Consider the following 12685-nt stretch of genomic DNA (forward strand, 5'->3'; position numbering starts at 1 on the left):
TGTGCCATTAACTAAAACATAAACAACTAGCTAAGATGATAAGTACTTTGTATTCTGTGATAAAGAAATATGTATCCTGTCTAACTCTATGTCATTATACTGCCTACCGTCCTTGCTAATATGTTATTAATGTTACATTTGTAGTAATCTCAGAAATAGTAATGGCAGTCTTGTACTTGTATGTAAATAGCCTATGTTTTTGTTAAGTTCTTTCAGCTCATTTACTGTACCTAATTATCAATGTAACTCTGTTGGAGCTTTTCTCCCCGGGCCTCCTCTGAAAAAGGACATGTATCCAGTCGGACCATCCCGGTTAACAAATGTAAAATAAATAAAAAAATAAATAATAAACTGCTTGTTCTTACGTTTTGTGTTTGGTGCCTTCCTTCCTGCAACCAGTTTTCCAATTGGGTAATGCCCATTTTCAGCTGAGGCCCAGAAAGAAAAGCTCTATTTGCTTATATTGCATTATACTAAGTTCTAATCTAGTTAAACACAGAATAGTAACATGTCTGTTTACATGTGTACACAAACAGTAGTTACATTTATACAGTCTAAGATTTTACAGAGGTGAAAGTTCTAAAGAGAAAACCCACATGCAGCTTAATGGATTGTACAGGTAGCAGTTATGTATAAAAACTGCTTTGTCGTTTTAGTGAAAGTTTGAGAGTATTCCATTTAAGGAGAGTATCTGGAGACTAACATACAGTGAGCAAAGAGTCTCAACCTGGTGATGAGCATGTGCAGGATCTGGATTGGTTAAGATGTTGTTTAAGCAGTGGTTTAAAACTATTGAGTTTGTCAGAGAGTTGTATTTGTGTGGGGACACTACTCCAGAGTTTAGCAACATATAGGGAGTACAGCAAGTCTCATGCAACAATATTTGACTTATTTGTAAGTAATAAGAATTTGTTACTAGAGCGGAGATCCCTTGCTGGACAGTACACAGAAATAGGTTACTTAGTGCAGGGCATTTTTCTGGATGATGAATGAGTTTGTGTGCTATAGTTAGTTGTGAATGTGTTAGGTAGTTGTGTAGTTCAAGCTAGTTTAATTGCTTTAAGCTATGACAGTGATGGGTCATGTAAGGGAGATTGGTGACAAATTTAGCTACTTTATTGTAGCAGGAGGTAAGTTTCTTTCTTTAAGTATTGTTTAAGTAATGAAAGCGCTGTATGAGAGAGTCGGCAGTAAGAAGGTGGTGGCTAGAGTTCTTCTTGCAGTATCTGTAAGGACTCCATTGATCCTATAAAGGGAACCTAGTTTCTGGTGAGTTGATTTAATGGTTAATTTAACCTGTTAAGGTTAGGATTCTGCCAGTGTGGTTTCTTTTTAGAGTTTGTTTTTGGCTTGTAGTAGGTACAGCAGCCTCTCTGCAGCCATTTACATGGTTGCATAGGGTCTTAGTGAACAATTACACATAGATTGTTGTAAACATGGGGGTTGAGAGAGGCACTAAACTATTGCTTAACAGGGTGTAGTAGTTCCTAACTGTTACAGGGTTTACTGGTATTACCAAGTTGATTTTTATTTTGAAGCAGACAGCTTTGTGATCAGACCTCACCAGTGAGAACGTGACACACGGGGGGGCAGTGCTCTCCCATACTGGTGAGTACCAGGTCCAGTATGTTTGAACCTCTGGTGGGTGTGCACACAACACAAACTTTGGAATTGCCTAAGAAAGGCTTTAAGGGGGCAGGATAAAATATTAGCCACTATTCAGAAGCCTAGGGGAGACATGCAGTACTTTGAAAAGCAATGTGGTCTGTTAGCTGTGTTCTCCCATACTGACAAATATTAAATCCCCCTTGGAAAGACATCAGAGACTAAGTCAATTATTGAAGCCAATTATCTTTTGTTTATACTGTGGAATCATTCTTGGTGAAGGTAAAATGCTGCTCAATGACAGGCACATACCTGCCTGAGACACATATTTAGATAGATCAGCAATGTCTCTCTTCTTTAAATGAGCCAAATTCAAATCCAGCCCATCAGGGCTAATTTCAACTGATTCCATTTCAGAGAATCACAGCATCTCTCACACAAACACACACACACACACACACACACACACACACACACACACACGCATACACACACACACATACATGAGCATGTATGCAGATACAAAATCTACAGAACTCATCTTCACACCTTTACTTTGTGTTCACTCCGTCACACTTTCTCATTTGTTAATTATATTTTAAACAACATCTGATGTAGTCCACCTCCAATGACAGAGGGCCATTGACAAATACTTGTTTTCCATTGTGTTACCATAGTTGTTTCAGAGTTCTTAATGCATTTTGTTGCATGTTTTGTTTTCCAGACTTTGATGACAACAATGGCGATGACAAAAATGATGACAACAATGCTGATAACAACAATGATGACAACAATGGTGATGACAATGGCAACAATGGTGACGACGATGACAATAGTGATGACAATGATTACAACAATGGTGAAGACAATGACAACAATGATGACAACAATGATGATGACAACAATGACAATGATGACGACAATGATGATGACAACAATGACAACAATGATGACAACAATGATGATGACAACAATGACAACAATGATGACAACAATGAACTTGACAACAATGACAACAATGATGACACCAATGATGACAATAATGATGACAGTAATAAGGACAATAATGTAATCTTCCACTCTATACAGGTAAGATACGGCAACGAGTCTGTAAACAAGCAGTCAATAATGTTGTAATGTATGGAGCGATACTCTCAGGATTCTTCCACCCACTGTTCCATTGTTTACATGATTATTACCCAAAATCAGAAACTGTAAACAAATCTAGAAAACTGTCTTCAACAAACTTACCGGTCTCCTTTTTAGACTTAAGTTATTACTAAAACAAAACTTTATCTTATGTAAAATAAATATGTATGCAACCAAAACATTATGTCTTAAAGGCTTGTAAGGCATGAATTCTTTCATGCAATACGCTGTTGAAACCTTGCCAGCACCAACTTTCAACACGATCATCAAGGCAATTCACCAGTCTTTCATTTACACCCTTCTGAACGTTGTTTAACATAAGGTCAACAAACAGCAAGTTTTCTAGTAGAAATCTTAGCTAAGACTGTTATCTGTAAATAGCTGCATGTCTTCACAAAAACACTGAATGCATTTAAACATGAGGCATACAATGTATTTTGCATGTAATTCAGGGCAGTATGAAGTAATATTGGTACTCACTGGTATTTATCAGTTTATTTTTGGCAGCTGATGAAAAGCTCAACATAGGTTTTGCGAGCACATACACCTGCTTTCTAAACCTCTTGAAGATCTCTACTGCTTAGCAAACAAACTGTTATTGTATGTAAAGAAAGTGTAACAGTATACTGTTAAAACAGTTTAATGACAAAATCTAGGTGACACTACCACTAAACAGCTTTCAGTCATGTTTTGCAATTACATACATCCCATTCCATTTGACCTAGTCACCAATCCACTATATATTTAAACTCTCTGTACTTTTGGTCTTGCACAAGAATCTTGTCAGTGGTTTTCAAACTACTTTTCAAATCATCTCCTTCAGTTCAAAACTGGCAACTTCTGTTCCTTTCTTGTCAACATTGTTTGTTGTTCAGTCTTTAGACCTCTCCTCTTCTCCTGCTACAGAAACTCCATCTCAAGATCTGAAAACTTAGGCATCTTACTGTACTGTTCATGTATCTAAGAATTTGGCTTCTTGCTGAACTGGAATACAGTTTTCTCATAACAGCCTCAGCCTCAAAAAATGATTCTCGGCATGTAGATTCATTACTTTGTCATCTTAAACTGATCATCGTCACCCACTAGCAAAAGAAAATGACCTCCGTTTGGGCAAAGAATCAAATTTCGACAGTCATTCTGATTTTTTTGATAGTTTCCTAACCAAGTATTTGTCCAGCTAGACTTTTAGGTCTCTTTCATCCTCATCTACCTCACTCCTAATACAGTGAAGTAGACTCTATCTAACAGACCATGATGTTTCAGTGTTACGGTATAAAATCTGGGAATCTCTGTCAGCACACCTCGATAATGTTACTTCCTACCCTACTTGCAGATTTTGTCTTAAAAGTTTTTATTCAAATCAGCAGCTTGTAAATGTCTCAAAAGCAGCACTATAATGTAAACTTTCACCCCCCTTCCTCCCCGATTCCTTTCTTCACTGCCTTTCTCACTTTCTGCATTGCATGTTTACCACATTCTATCTACTGCATCACCTCTGTACCCTATTATTTTATACACCTATACCCTTTCCCCTCTTACGTTTTCTCACCTTCTTCCTCACCATCTCGGTTTTCCTTTCTTTCTTGTTATTCTTCCATTATTCAACTTGAGAAGTAAAGACCTTAGTAGAGTCTAAGTGAAGAGGGTTCAAATGCTAACAGGATTTTATGGGTGCCTTTTCTGGCAATTTGTCACAGACGCTTGGACAATGTGCTACTAAAAAGACACTCTAGAGGAGCCCTTGGTTTAAATCCCACAGCCTCCTTTTGCCTGCTGTGCAGCTCTGAGCAAGTTACTTAACCAGTCAGTGTTCCTGGGTCATCCCTGCAAAGAGACTATGTGCCAAGAGGACTTATTCAGTACTATCACTGTCTGGCAGTTAGCACAAAGTACTAAAGCTCTGACTTGTTAATAAGCTGCTTCCTGTGTCAAGGGTTCAAGGCTTAAATCTTTCTACCTTAATTTGCCTACTGTGTGACATTGTGTAAATCAATTAACCAGACATTGTTTTAGGGCAACTGGAAATTGCGGCTAGGTGCCTTAATGACCTCCTTGACTGCATGCCTATTAGCCTAATCTTTCTATCAACCACCCCTGATCTGCCTTATTCATCTCCCCTTGCTATACCATCTTGTACATATTAAAATTTGCTGTGCTTTAATCAGTGTTAAATCTAACAAGCACTAGTAGAATTTGTATTTCTTCTCATTGTTTTATTGCTTGACTTTAGAACATTAACTTATTTTTAATTTACTTACATTCTTCTGATTTTACTGTGTGCTCTATAATTATCTGTCTTCCATTTATATTCTCTGCATCATCTGTAACCTCTCATGTTTGTTGTTAATTGCCTATATAGTCTGTTTATTACTTTGTCCCATACTGAGCCTGTAAATACTGTGTGGAAATCAGTGCTAAAGCACAGTTAACAAACTTAAATAAATATATCAGTGAATGAATGAATTAATAAAGGATCCAACAGAATGTTAAAGCCAACAACAAAATGGCTTATCTATTTCAAAACGATGTAAATCAGTATTACCAAAACCAAATCTATGTAATTTGTAAGAAGAAATAAGGGATCTAGGGACCCAAGTAGATAGTCAGCTTTCCTTTGATAACCATGTTGCCAAAGTGGTTAGAAAATCCTTCTATGTGACCCATCTGATCACGAAAGGGTTCGCATCAAGATCTAAGGATGTAATGGTGCCCCTCTACTCTTCCCTCATCAGACCTATTATTGAGTACAATGCACCAATTGGAATGTACCTGGCTAGACATCTCCAGCAGCCGGAGAGACCACAAAGGTACCTAACCAAGAGGATTACTGGCCTCAAACAGTTGCCCTATGCAGCACGATTGAAAAAGCTAAGACTGTTCTCTGTCGCATACCGCTTTCTCAGAGGCGATCTCTGTCTAACGTACGGAGCCATGTCCAACCCAGAATTGTTGAACATGCTCCATCTTAGCAAAACCAAATCTACTCGAGCTACACGCTCTAGGGATATAAACCTTAACACAACAATGAATAGAACATGCTGGAGGGATAGATTCCCTTCGTAGAGACTTCCCTTACTATGGAACAGGGTCCCGATCTACATAAGACAGAGCCCCTCACTATCACTCTTCAAGAGGAACCTTGATGAGTGGATGGGTAACAGAAAGTTCACACCGGGGATCACACCAACAGCACTACTAGATAGGGGCCAAGGGTACTAGCTGGTAGTACAAGGGTCTAGGGAACTACTAAAGGGGCAGTGAATACCACACAACGTGGCTGGGCTAATATATGCCTTCGGGCAGATAGCCCAGTACCAACCTATGAACCTATGAAACACTAGCAACAGTTAATCAAGTTACAATTATCCTGACACACAATAAACTCAGCAGTGGTAACTCTGGAAACTGTTAAAGATCATCTGCAGCTGTCTGAAACAGAAAGTAGCATTAAATGCCCATTTTGGCCTCTTTGCATTACTCTGTGATGTGCGTTCATTTGCCAGTGAACATCAACTGGAGAGGGGGTCTAAAGCTAGTAACATAAAGTAATATTGCTGGCATCACATATGCTACTGGGTTTGTAAACAGTTTTCCCTGAAAAGAAGTGTAAGTCGACACATTATGATGATATCAATCTGTGGACATCAGTCAATAAGGAAGTGAGTGGATACGTTTTCTGTCATTTTATATATATATATATATATATATATATATATATATATATATATATATATATATATATATATATACACACACACACACACACACACACACACACACACACACACACACACTCACACACACGTGTGTGTGTGTGTGTGTGTGTGTGTGTGTGTGTATACTTTTGACCATCAGAATTAGGGTCACATCCAAAAAAAATCATCAGCAATAAGAGACAATTTTGAAAATATTAGTACTATTACCTTGAGAAGTTGACGAAATAAGAGAATGTGAATTAAAATTCATTTTCTCAAGTAAAATAACTCTATTACCACACTTGCTCCATCTTGCTCAGATGAAATGGGAAATGGCCTCCATTTTCATGGTATTAAACTGTACATTAAAGTATAGCACTGCCCGAGGTCACCATATGGTTGCATATTTTATTTATTTATTTTTTATCCAGATAAACTCCTAGGTTTGTCACTAGACTATCAAGAACTGGCATCAGTAAACATACTGAAGCATCTCCAGAGTGCAGGTTGGATGATTAAAGGTAAGTCTTCCAATTGCAGATTAAAACTAAACCTTCAAATGTATAAGGATGTGGCTGGAACCCATCTCTCTTGCCACAACCATATTAGCACCCTTAAGACAATATAAATTCCTGACGCTTGGAACCATGGAATATAGTCAGTTAGTTTATCAATAAATCCTGCAATGTAACTGGTTAAGGCACTTACTCCCTCAAACTGATTAGCCTACTAATCTGACAAGAAATACAATATTCCACAGGTCCCAGAAATCAAAATTAGCATTTTCTGCCCCCCCCCCCCAACTTGAAGACACATGTATTATCTTTTACAAAATAAACTGGCTGCTTATTAATGACAGAGAGGACACAGAACAAATGTTTACCAGATTCAGGATAACTTATCATCAGCATAATCCTTCCTTAAAAGCCACCTTATCTCTAATTTGAGGTATACTGCCAATTAGGTTTTTAACTTATACAATTGCAGAACCATTAGCTCTGCAAAACAGACATTATTTCTGAAAAAATAAGTAATTTCCCAAGGAGAGAGTCAGTGTTAACAGCACTGTATATTAATCTCATTATTCATATTACTTGTCCTCTCCAGACTCCTGCTTCTTTCCATTAAGACTGATTTATGTAGTGATTTATGTCTGCAATCTCTAAGGAAGCACCCAGATCTGCTCAGAACTGGTGTTCAAGGACACCACAAACACAAATGCCATAGATATATAGCCAACTTGCTGGCTGATAAATTTAGTGAAAACTTCTCCCCTCTGTCCCCCCCCCCCCCAATCAGTAAATCAGGACATCCCCAGTACTTGCTCCCTTCCCCTTATATCTAGGGAACAGGTCATCACCTCTCTCAAAGGCAAAAAATACAGCTTCCATGGAACTCTATAACATCCCAGGCTGCATCCTACATGAACTCAGGCAGGAACTTACAGCACCATTTAACCAAAGCCTGAGTACCGGCTTCATCTCAGTTGAGTAGTGGACTCCACTGTCATCCCTTTACAGAAAGGTAGAGTGTCCACCAATCTGGGAAATTAGAGACCCATCACCCTAACTAGCCTGATCTGCAAGGCCACGGAACGGAATATCATGGACCTCATTAACAAGGACATTGGCAACCTCCACACACTGGACCCAACCCAGTTTGGTTTCATAAAGGGCAGATCATGCCTACTCAGCCTGGTGGACTTCTTTGAGAAGGTCACCGAAGCAATGGATGAGGGCAAAATCATTCACACTGCATACCTGGACCTGGCCAAGGCATTTGACACAATACCTCACTCAGGCATTGTTGAAAAACTCAAGAGGTTAGGTACAAACCAGTAAGTCACCCAGTAGGTAGCCAACTGGCTCACAAACAGGACCTAGGAAGTTAGAATTGGGGAGTCCATCTCTACAAAGAGGCCAGTCACAAGTGGAGTCCCTCAGGGATCACTCCTTGGACCGTTCCTTTTAGGCATTTACTTCTCAGATGTCAAGGCCAATGTCAGTAGTCTCTGGCTGACTAAATTTGCAGATGATTGCAAATTAGAAGCTGTCATTGAATCTCACAAAGACACAAATGTTCTCCAGGGGGGACTGACACAGACAAACAACTGGTGTCAGAGCCATGGACTAAATCTAAATGCCAAGAAATGCATAATAGTATCCTTTGGGAAGTCATCCATCCCTGGTAACTATCATATTGACAACACATCCCTTAGAAATGATCCAGTAGTCAGGGACATAGGGACACACATAGATAGTAATCTAGCTTTTGACCATCACGTGTCTACAGTGGTGAGGAAATCATTCTATGTTGCGCAACTTATAAACAAAGGTATGGTATCTAAGTCCAAGAAAGTCATTGTTCCACTGTATTCCACATTCATCAGACCTGTCATTGAGTACAATGCCACCTTTAGTATGTACCTAACCAGGCATTTCCAACAACTGGATTGTCCACAGAGGTTTCTCTCTAAAAGAACACAGGGCATAAGTAAAATGTCCTATGTAGACCGCCTCAAGACCCTATCACTGTATTCTGTCTCCTACAGGCTTTTGAGGGGAGATTTATGCCTGGCATACAGGGCATTGTCAGACCCCACTCTAATGGACCCCCTGCATATCCACAAAACAAACAGCAGCAGAATTACCCATTCTAAAGACTTAAATCTTGCCTGTGATATAAACAGCACCTGCTGGAGAGATAGGCATGTATCCCAGACACTACCCCATCTATGGAACAGGCTCCCCATCTATGTGAAGCAGAGTTCCTCCCTAATGCAATTCAAGTGCAACTTGGACAATTGGATGAGAAACCAAAAGTTCATCCCTGGTTTGGTACCTATGTCTCTAATGGACACAGGTAACATGTAAATAGTTCATCTCCCAGGCCCATGCTTACACTTTTCAAGGGTATCACAACTTTCCAGAGATTTGAGATGCATGGCTAGGGTTAAAAATGCCCTTGTGGTCTTTAGCCTAGTAAACACCTATGAACCCATGAACCTGAGTTGCATGTTGGCTACTCTTGTATGTGATCTTGTGACTGTGTCTCTTTCTGAACTATGTGTTGGCTACTATCAAGTCATTTGCCAGACAAAAGTCTAAAATGGCTTCTCCTTCTTTATTCCTGTTGCCCCACCCATGCGGACCCAGGCAGTCCTCATATCCTGTTCTGTCTGTCCCGATATGTGCATTCAAGTCACCCATTATCAACACCAATTCATGTTGTCCTGCAACTGCTGTCTGAATGCACTCTTATCCTCATTATCATAACCCTACTGTGGGGTGAGATTATGAATACTGCCGTGTCAATGCACTGGAGTCTGATTGCCATGAGTTTGTCACTACTTCTGATGATATCTCTCACTGCCTTCTGAAGCATGTCTCTCACCACAATTCCCACACTATTTCTAGTCTACCCCCCTCTTGAGTAGTAGACTCTAGATCCCAAGCCAAGTGGCTTTGTTGCACTGCCCGTCCATCTTGGATCTTGGATACATAGAATGTCCAGCCTCCTCCGTACCATCATGTCATCCACTTCCAAGCTGCATCCTGTCAGTGAACCTACATTAAGTGTAGCAATTCTCAGTTTATGTTTGGCAGGCTGATTGGTTTTACATCCACATTTCACTCAACAGAGCACTCCTAATTAACCCAGGCTGGGCAACTAGACACCATCTGGCCAGTAGCTTATTGACCCAAGGCTGCTGGGCTTTATGGCAGGCACACACTGGTCAGTAGGGGCACATACACCCCTCCAACCATTATCATGGGTCCCTGGCATAGGTCAGAGAAGGCCAGGTCCTCAATCCACTTATCACTTGCAACTACCCACGCCCATTTTGGTGACATTATTCAACATGACAGAATCACCTGGAGCCATATTTTACACAGTCAAGTGGCTAGCCCTGCCACAGTGCACAGTATGTGATCCATGTTCTCCTGTCTTGTGGATACTGAGCACCACAGTAGATGCCCAAAGAGGTTGGTCTGTGCAACTCTTCCCCTATAGAGTACCATGTAGAGTTTGTGCTGCTGACCACAGCTCTATTGATGGAAAAACTCAGCATGTTTTTCAGAGGTGGGAGGAGCCCCACAGAGAGAACAGGCAAACTCCAAATAGGCCTTGGTCAGAGGTCAGGATGATCGAACCTTGTACCTTGTGCATGGGAGGCAAAAACCTTAACCATTATGCCAACTGGTGTTTAAGTATATTAACATCATTTGGGGAAATTCAATGATTGCACCTAATTTGCAGTCATCAGCAAACTTAGTCAGCCATAGCCCCACTGTTTTGGCTTGAACTTCTGAGACGTATATTCCAAACAACAGGGGGCCCAGCATTGACCCATGTGGAACCCCACTGGTGACAGCTCTGCTGGTTGAGGTAATGTCCCCAACTTTGATTGAATGTGATCTGTTGGTGAGCCTGTTAGCAATCCACCTGATGGTATAAGGGTTGATATTCAACCAGGAAAGTTTATCAATGTTGCCCAAATGTGCGATTGTGTCAAAGGCCTTAGCTAAGTCAAGGTAGGCTGTATGCACAGATTTGCCTTCTTCTTCTCATTTGCTCACTCAACTGAGTGCAGTGAGATCATATTCTGATTTCAGGCACTCCTACTGTGTACAAAGAGGGCATCTGGGAAACAGAAATTAAGCTTGTTTCCTGCCTTTCCTGTTAAGTGGTATAGACTATTTGTAGGCTTCTGAGCCCCCAAGCCCTTCTGTGTTGGAGGGAAGCCTTCTAACTTAGTTTTTTTTTTCTTATAACTAGCCAGTTTTCTAGTTTCAGCACTCAAATCTGTTTCTTTGATCTCAGCACTTGTTCAGAAAAAAAAAATTTCATCTGCTTTTACTGTGCTTGTGTTTCTACCTACTTTATTTTACTTTTGCATCATCTTAAAAGTACTCAATTGTATTTATTACTGCTTGGTGTAACTCATTCTAAGCCTTTTGGTTTAAACACTTGGGCTTCGGACCAGTTGTTTTGCACTGAGAGGGTTTGTGGTCTGCACTGTAGTGGCAGAACAGGTAGCTTACATCCTTCTAGGTTGGGAACTGCTGATTGAGGGCTCAGTGTCTGTTATTCTAAAAGTGTATTAATTCTGGTTTAAGCACTTGGGCTTTCAGGCCAGTTATGTTACATTAAGAGGGTTCGTGGTCTGCACTCTTGTGGGAGGAGAGGCTGGACTCTGCCCTTCTAAGCTGGGAATTTCTGGTTAAAGGCTTATAGTGCATGCATATCTGAACTGCTTCTTACTGAAGTTGGTGTGCCTTGTTTGCTGTGGCATAGACTGGATTCGGGCCTGCTGGATCTAGCTTTGTTTGTGTAACTTGAGCACTAATCCAGGCATTCTCTAAAGTATAAAATTGTATTTATTACTGCTTGGTAGTAATTTGATTAAAGTGTAGCTATCATTCTAAGTCTTTTGGATTAAGCACTTGGGCTTCAGACCAGTTGTTTTACATTAGGAAGGTTTGTGGCATGCACTGTGGTGGCAGGACAGGTAGCTTTCATCCTTCTAAGTTGGGAACTGCTGATTGAGTGCCCAATGTCTGTTATTCTTAAAGTGTATTAGTTCTGGTTTAAGCACTTGGGCTTCAGGCCAGTTATTTTACATTAAGAAGGTTCGTGGTCTGCACTCTTGTGGGAGAAGAGGCTGGACTCTGCCCTTCTGAACTGGGAATTTCTGGTTAAAGGTTTATAGTGCCTGAATATTTGAACTGTATCTTACTGAAATTGGTACACCTTGTTTGCTGTAGCATAGACTAGATCCAGGCCTGCTGAATCTACCTTTGTTAATATGCTTGTTGTTTGTTTGCTTGTTATTTCCCTGGAACACTAATTCCACCTAATACGCGGCTTCTCAGCGCTTCTGTGGATCACTAGTGATATCTGCATTGCTTACTGTGCTTATTTCCTTGTTTCACTTGAAAGAAAGTTGCTGTTTGTCATTTTTGCATTTAAGTTACCTGTAACACATTGCACTTAAGTTACCTGGAACTTGCTTACTAAAGCAATTATATAAGTCAGCACTAAAAATTAAAAGCACTACACCCTCACTCTCCACTGGCCCTTGTTTTCAATTATTAAGGAATTCCCAATATTATTCTAGCATGTCCAAAGGTCAGTTGTCAATCTCCTCTCCGGTCCAGCTGGTGAATCTGGGAATCTTGAGGCAATGTTACAACTGCCTCATGTACACAGACAACCCTCTCCTCCTCCCAACA

General features: G+C 40.3%; 1 protein-coding gene across 3 annotated transcripts in view; it reads left to right on the forward strand.

Annotated features, from left to right (window-relative positions):
* Positions 1-12685, forward strand: part of LOC122798611 (GATA zinc finger domain-containing protein 4-like) — a 403508-nt gene that overhangs the window by 297698 nt on the left and 93125 nt on the right. For all 3 annotated transcript variants that reach the window (XM_044067689.1, XM_044067690.1, XM_044067691.1), the window contains exon 4: positions 2330-2694. In XM_044067689.1, the coding sequence (XP_043923624.1) occupies positions 2330-2694 (365 nt within the window). The remainder of the gene's footprint in view (positions 1-2329; positions 2695-12685) is intronic.

Source organism: Protopterus annectens, chromosome 3.part1 (genome assembly GCF_019279795.1).
Source record: "Protopterus annectens isolate FY-2018-M chromosome 3.part1, PAN1.0, whole genome shotgun sequence".
NCBI classification, from domain to species: Eukaryota; Metazoa; Chordata; order Ceratodontiformes; family Protopteridae; genus Protopterus; species Protopterus annectens.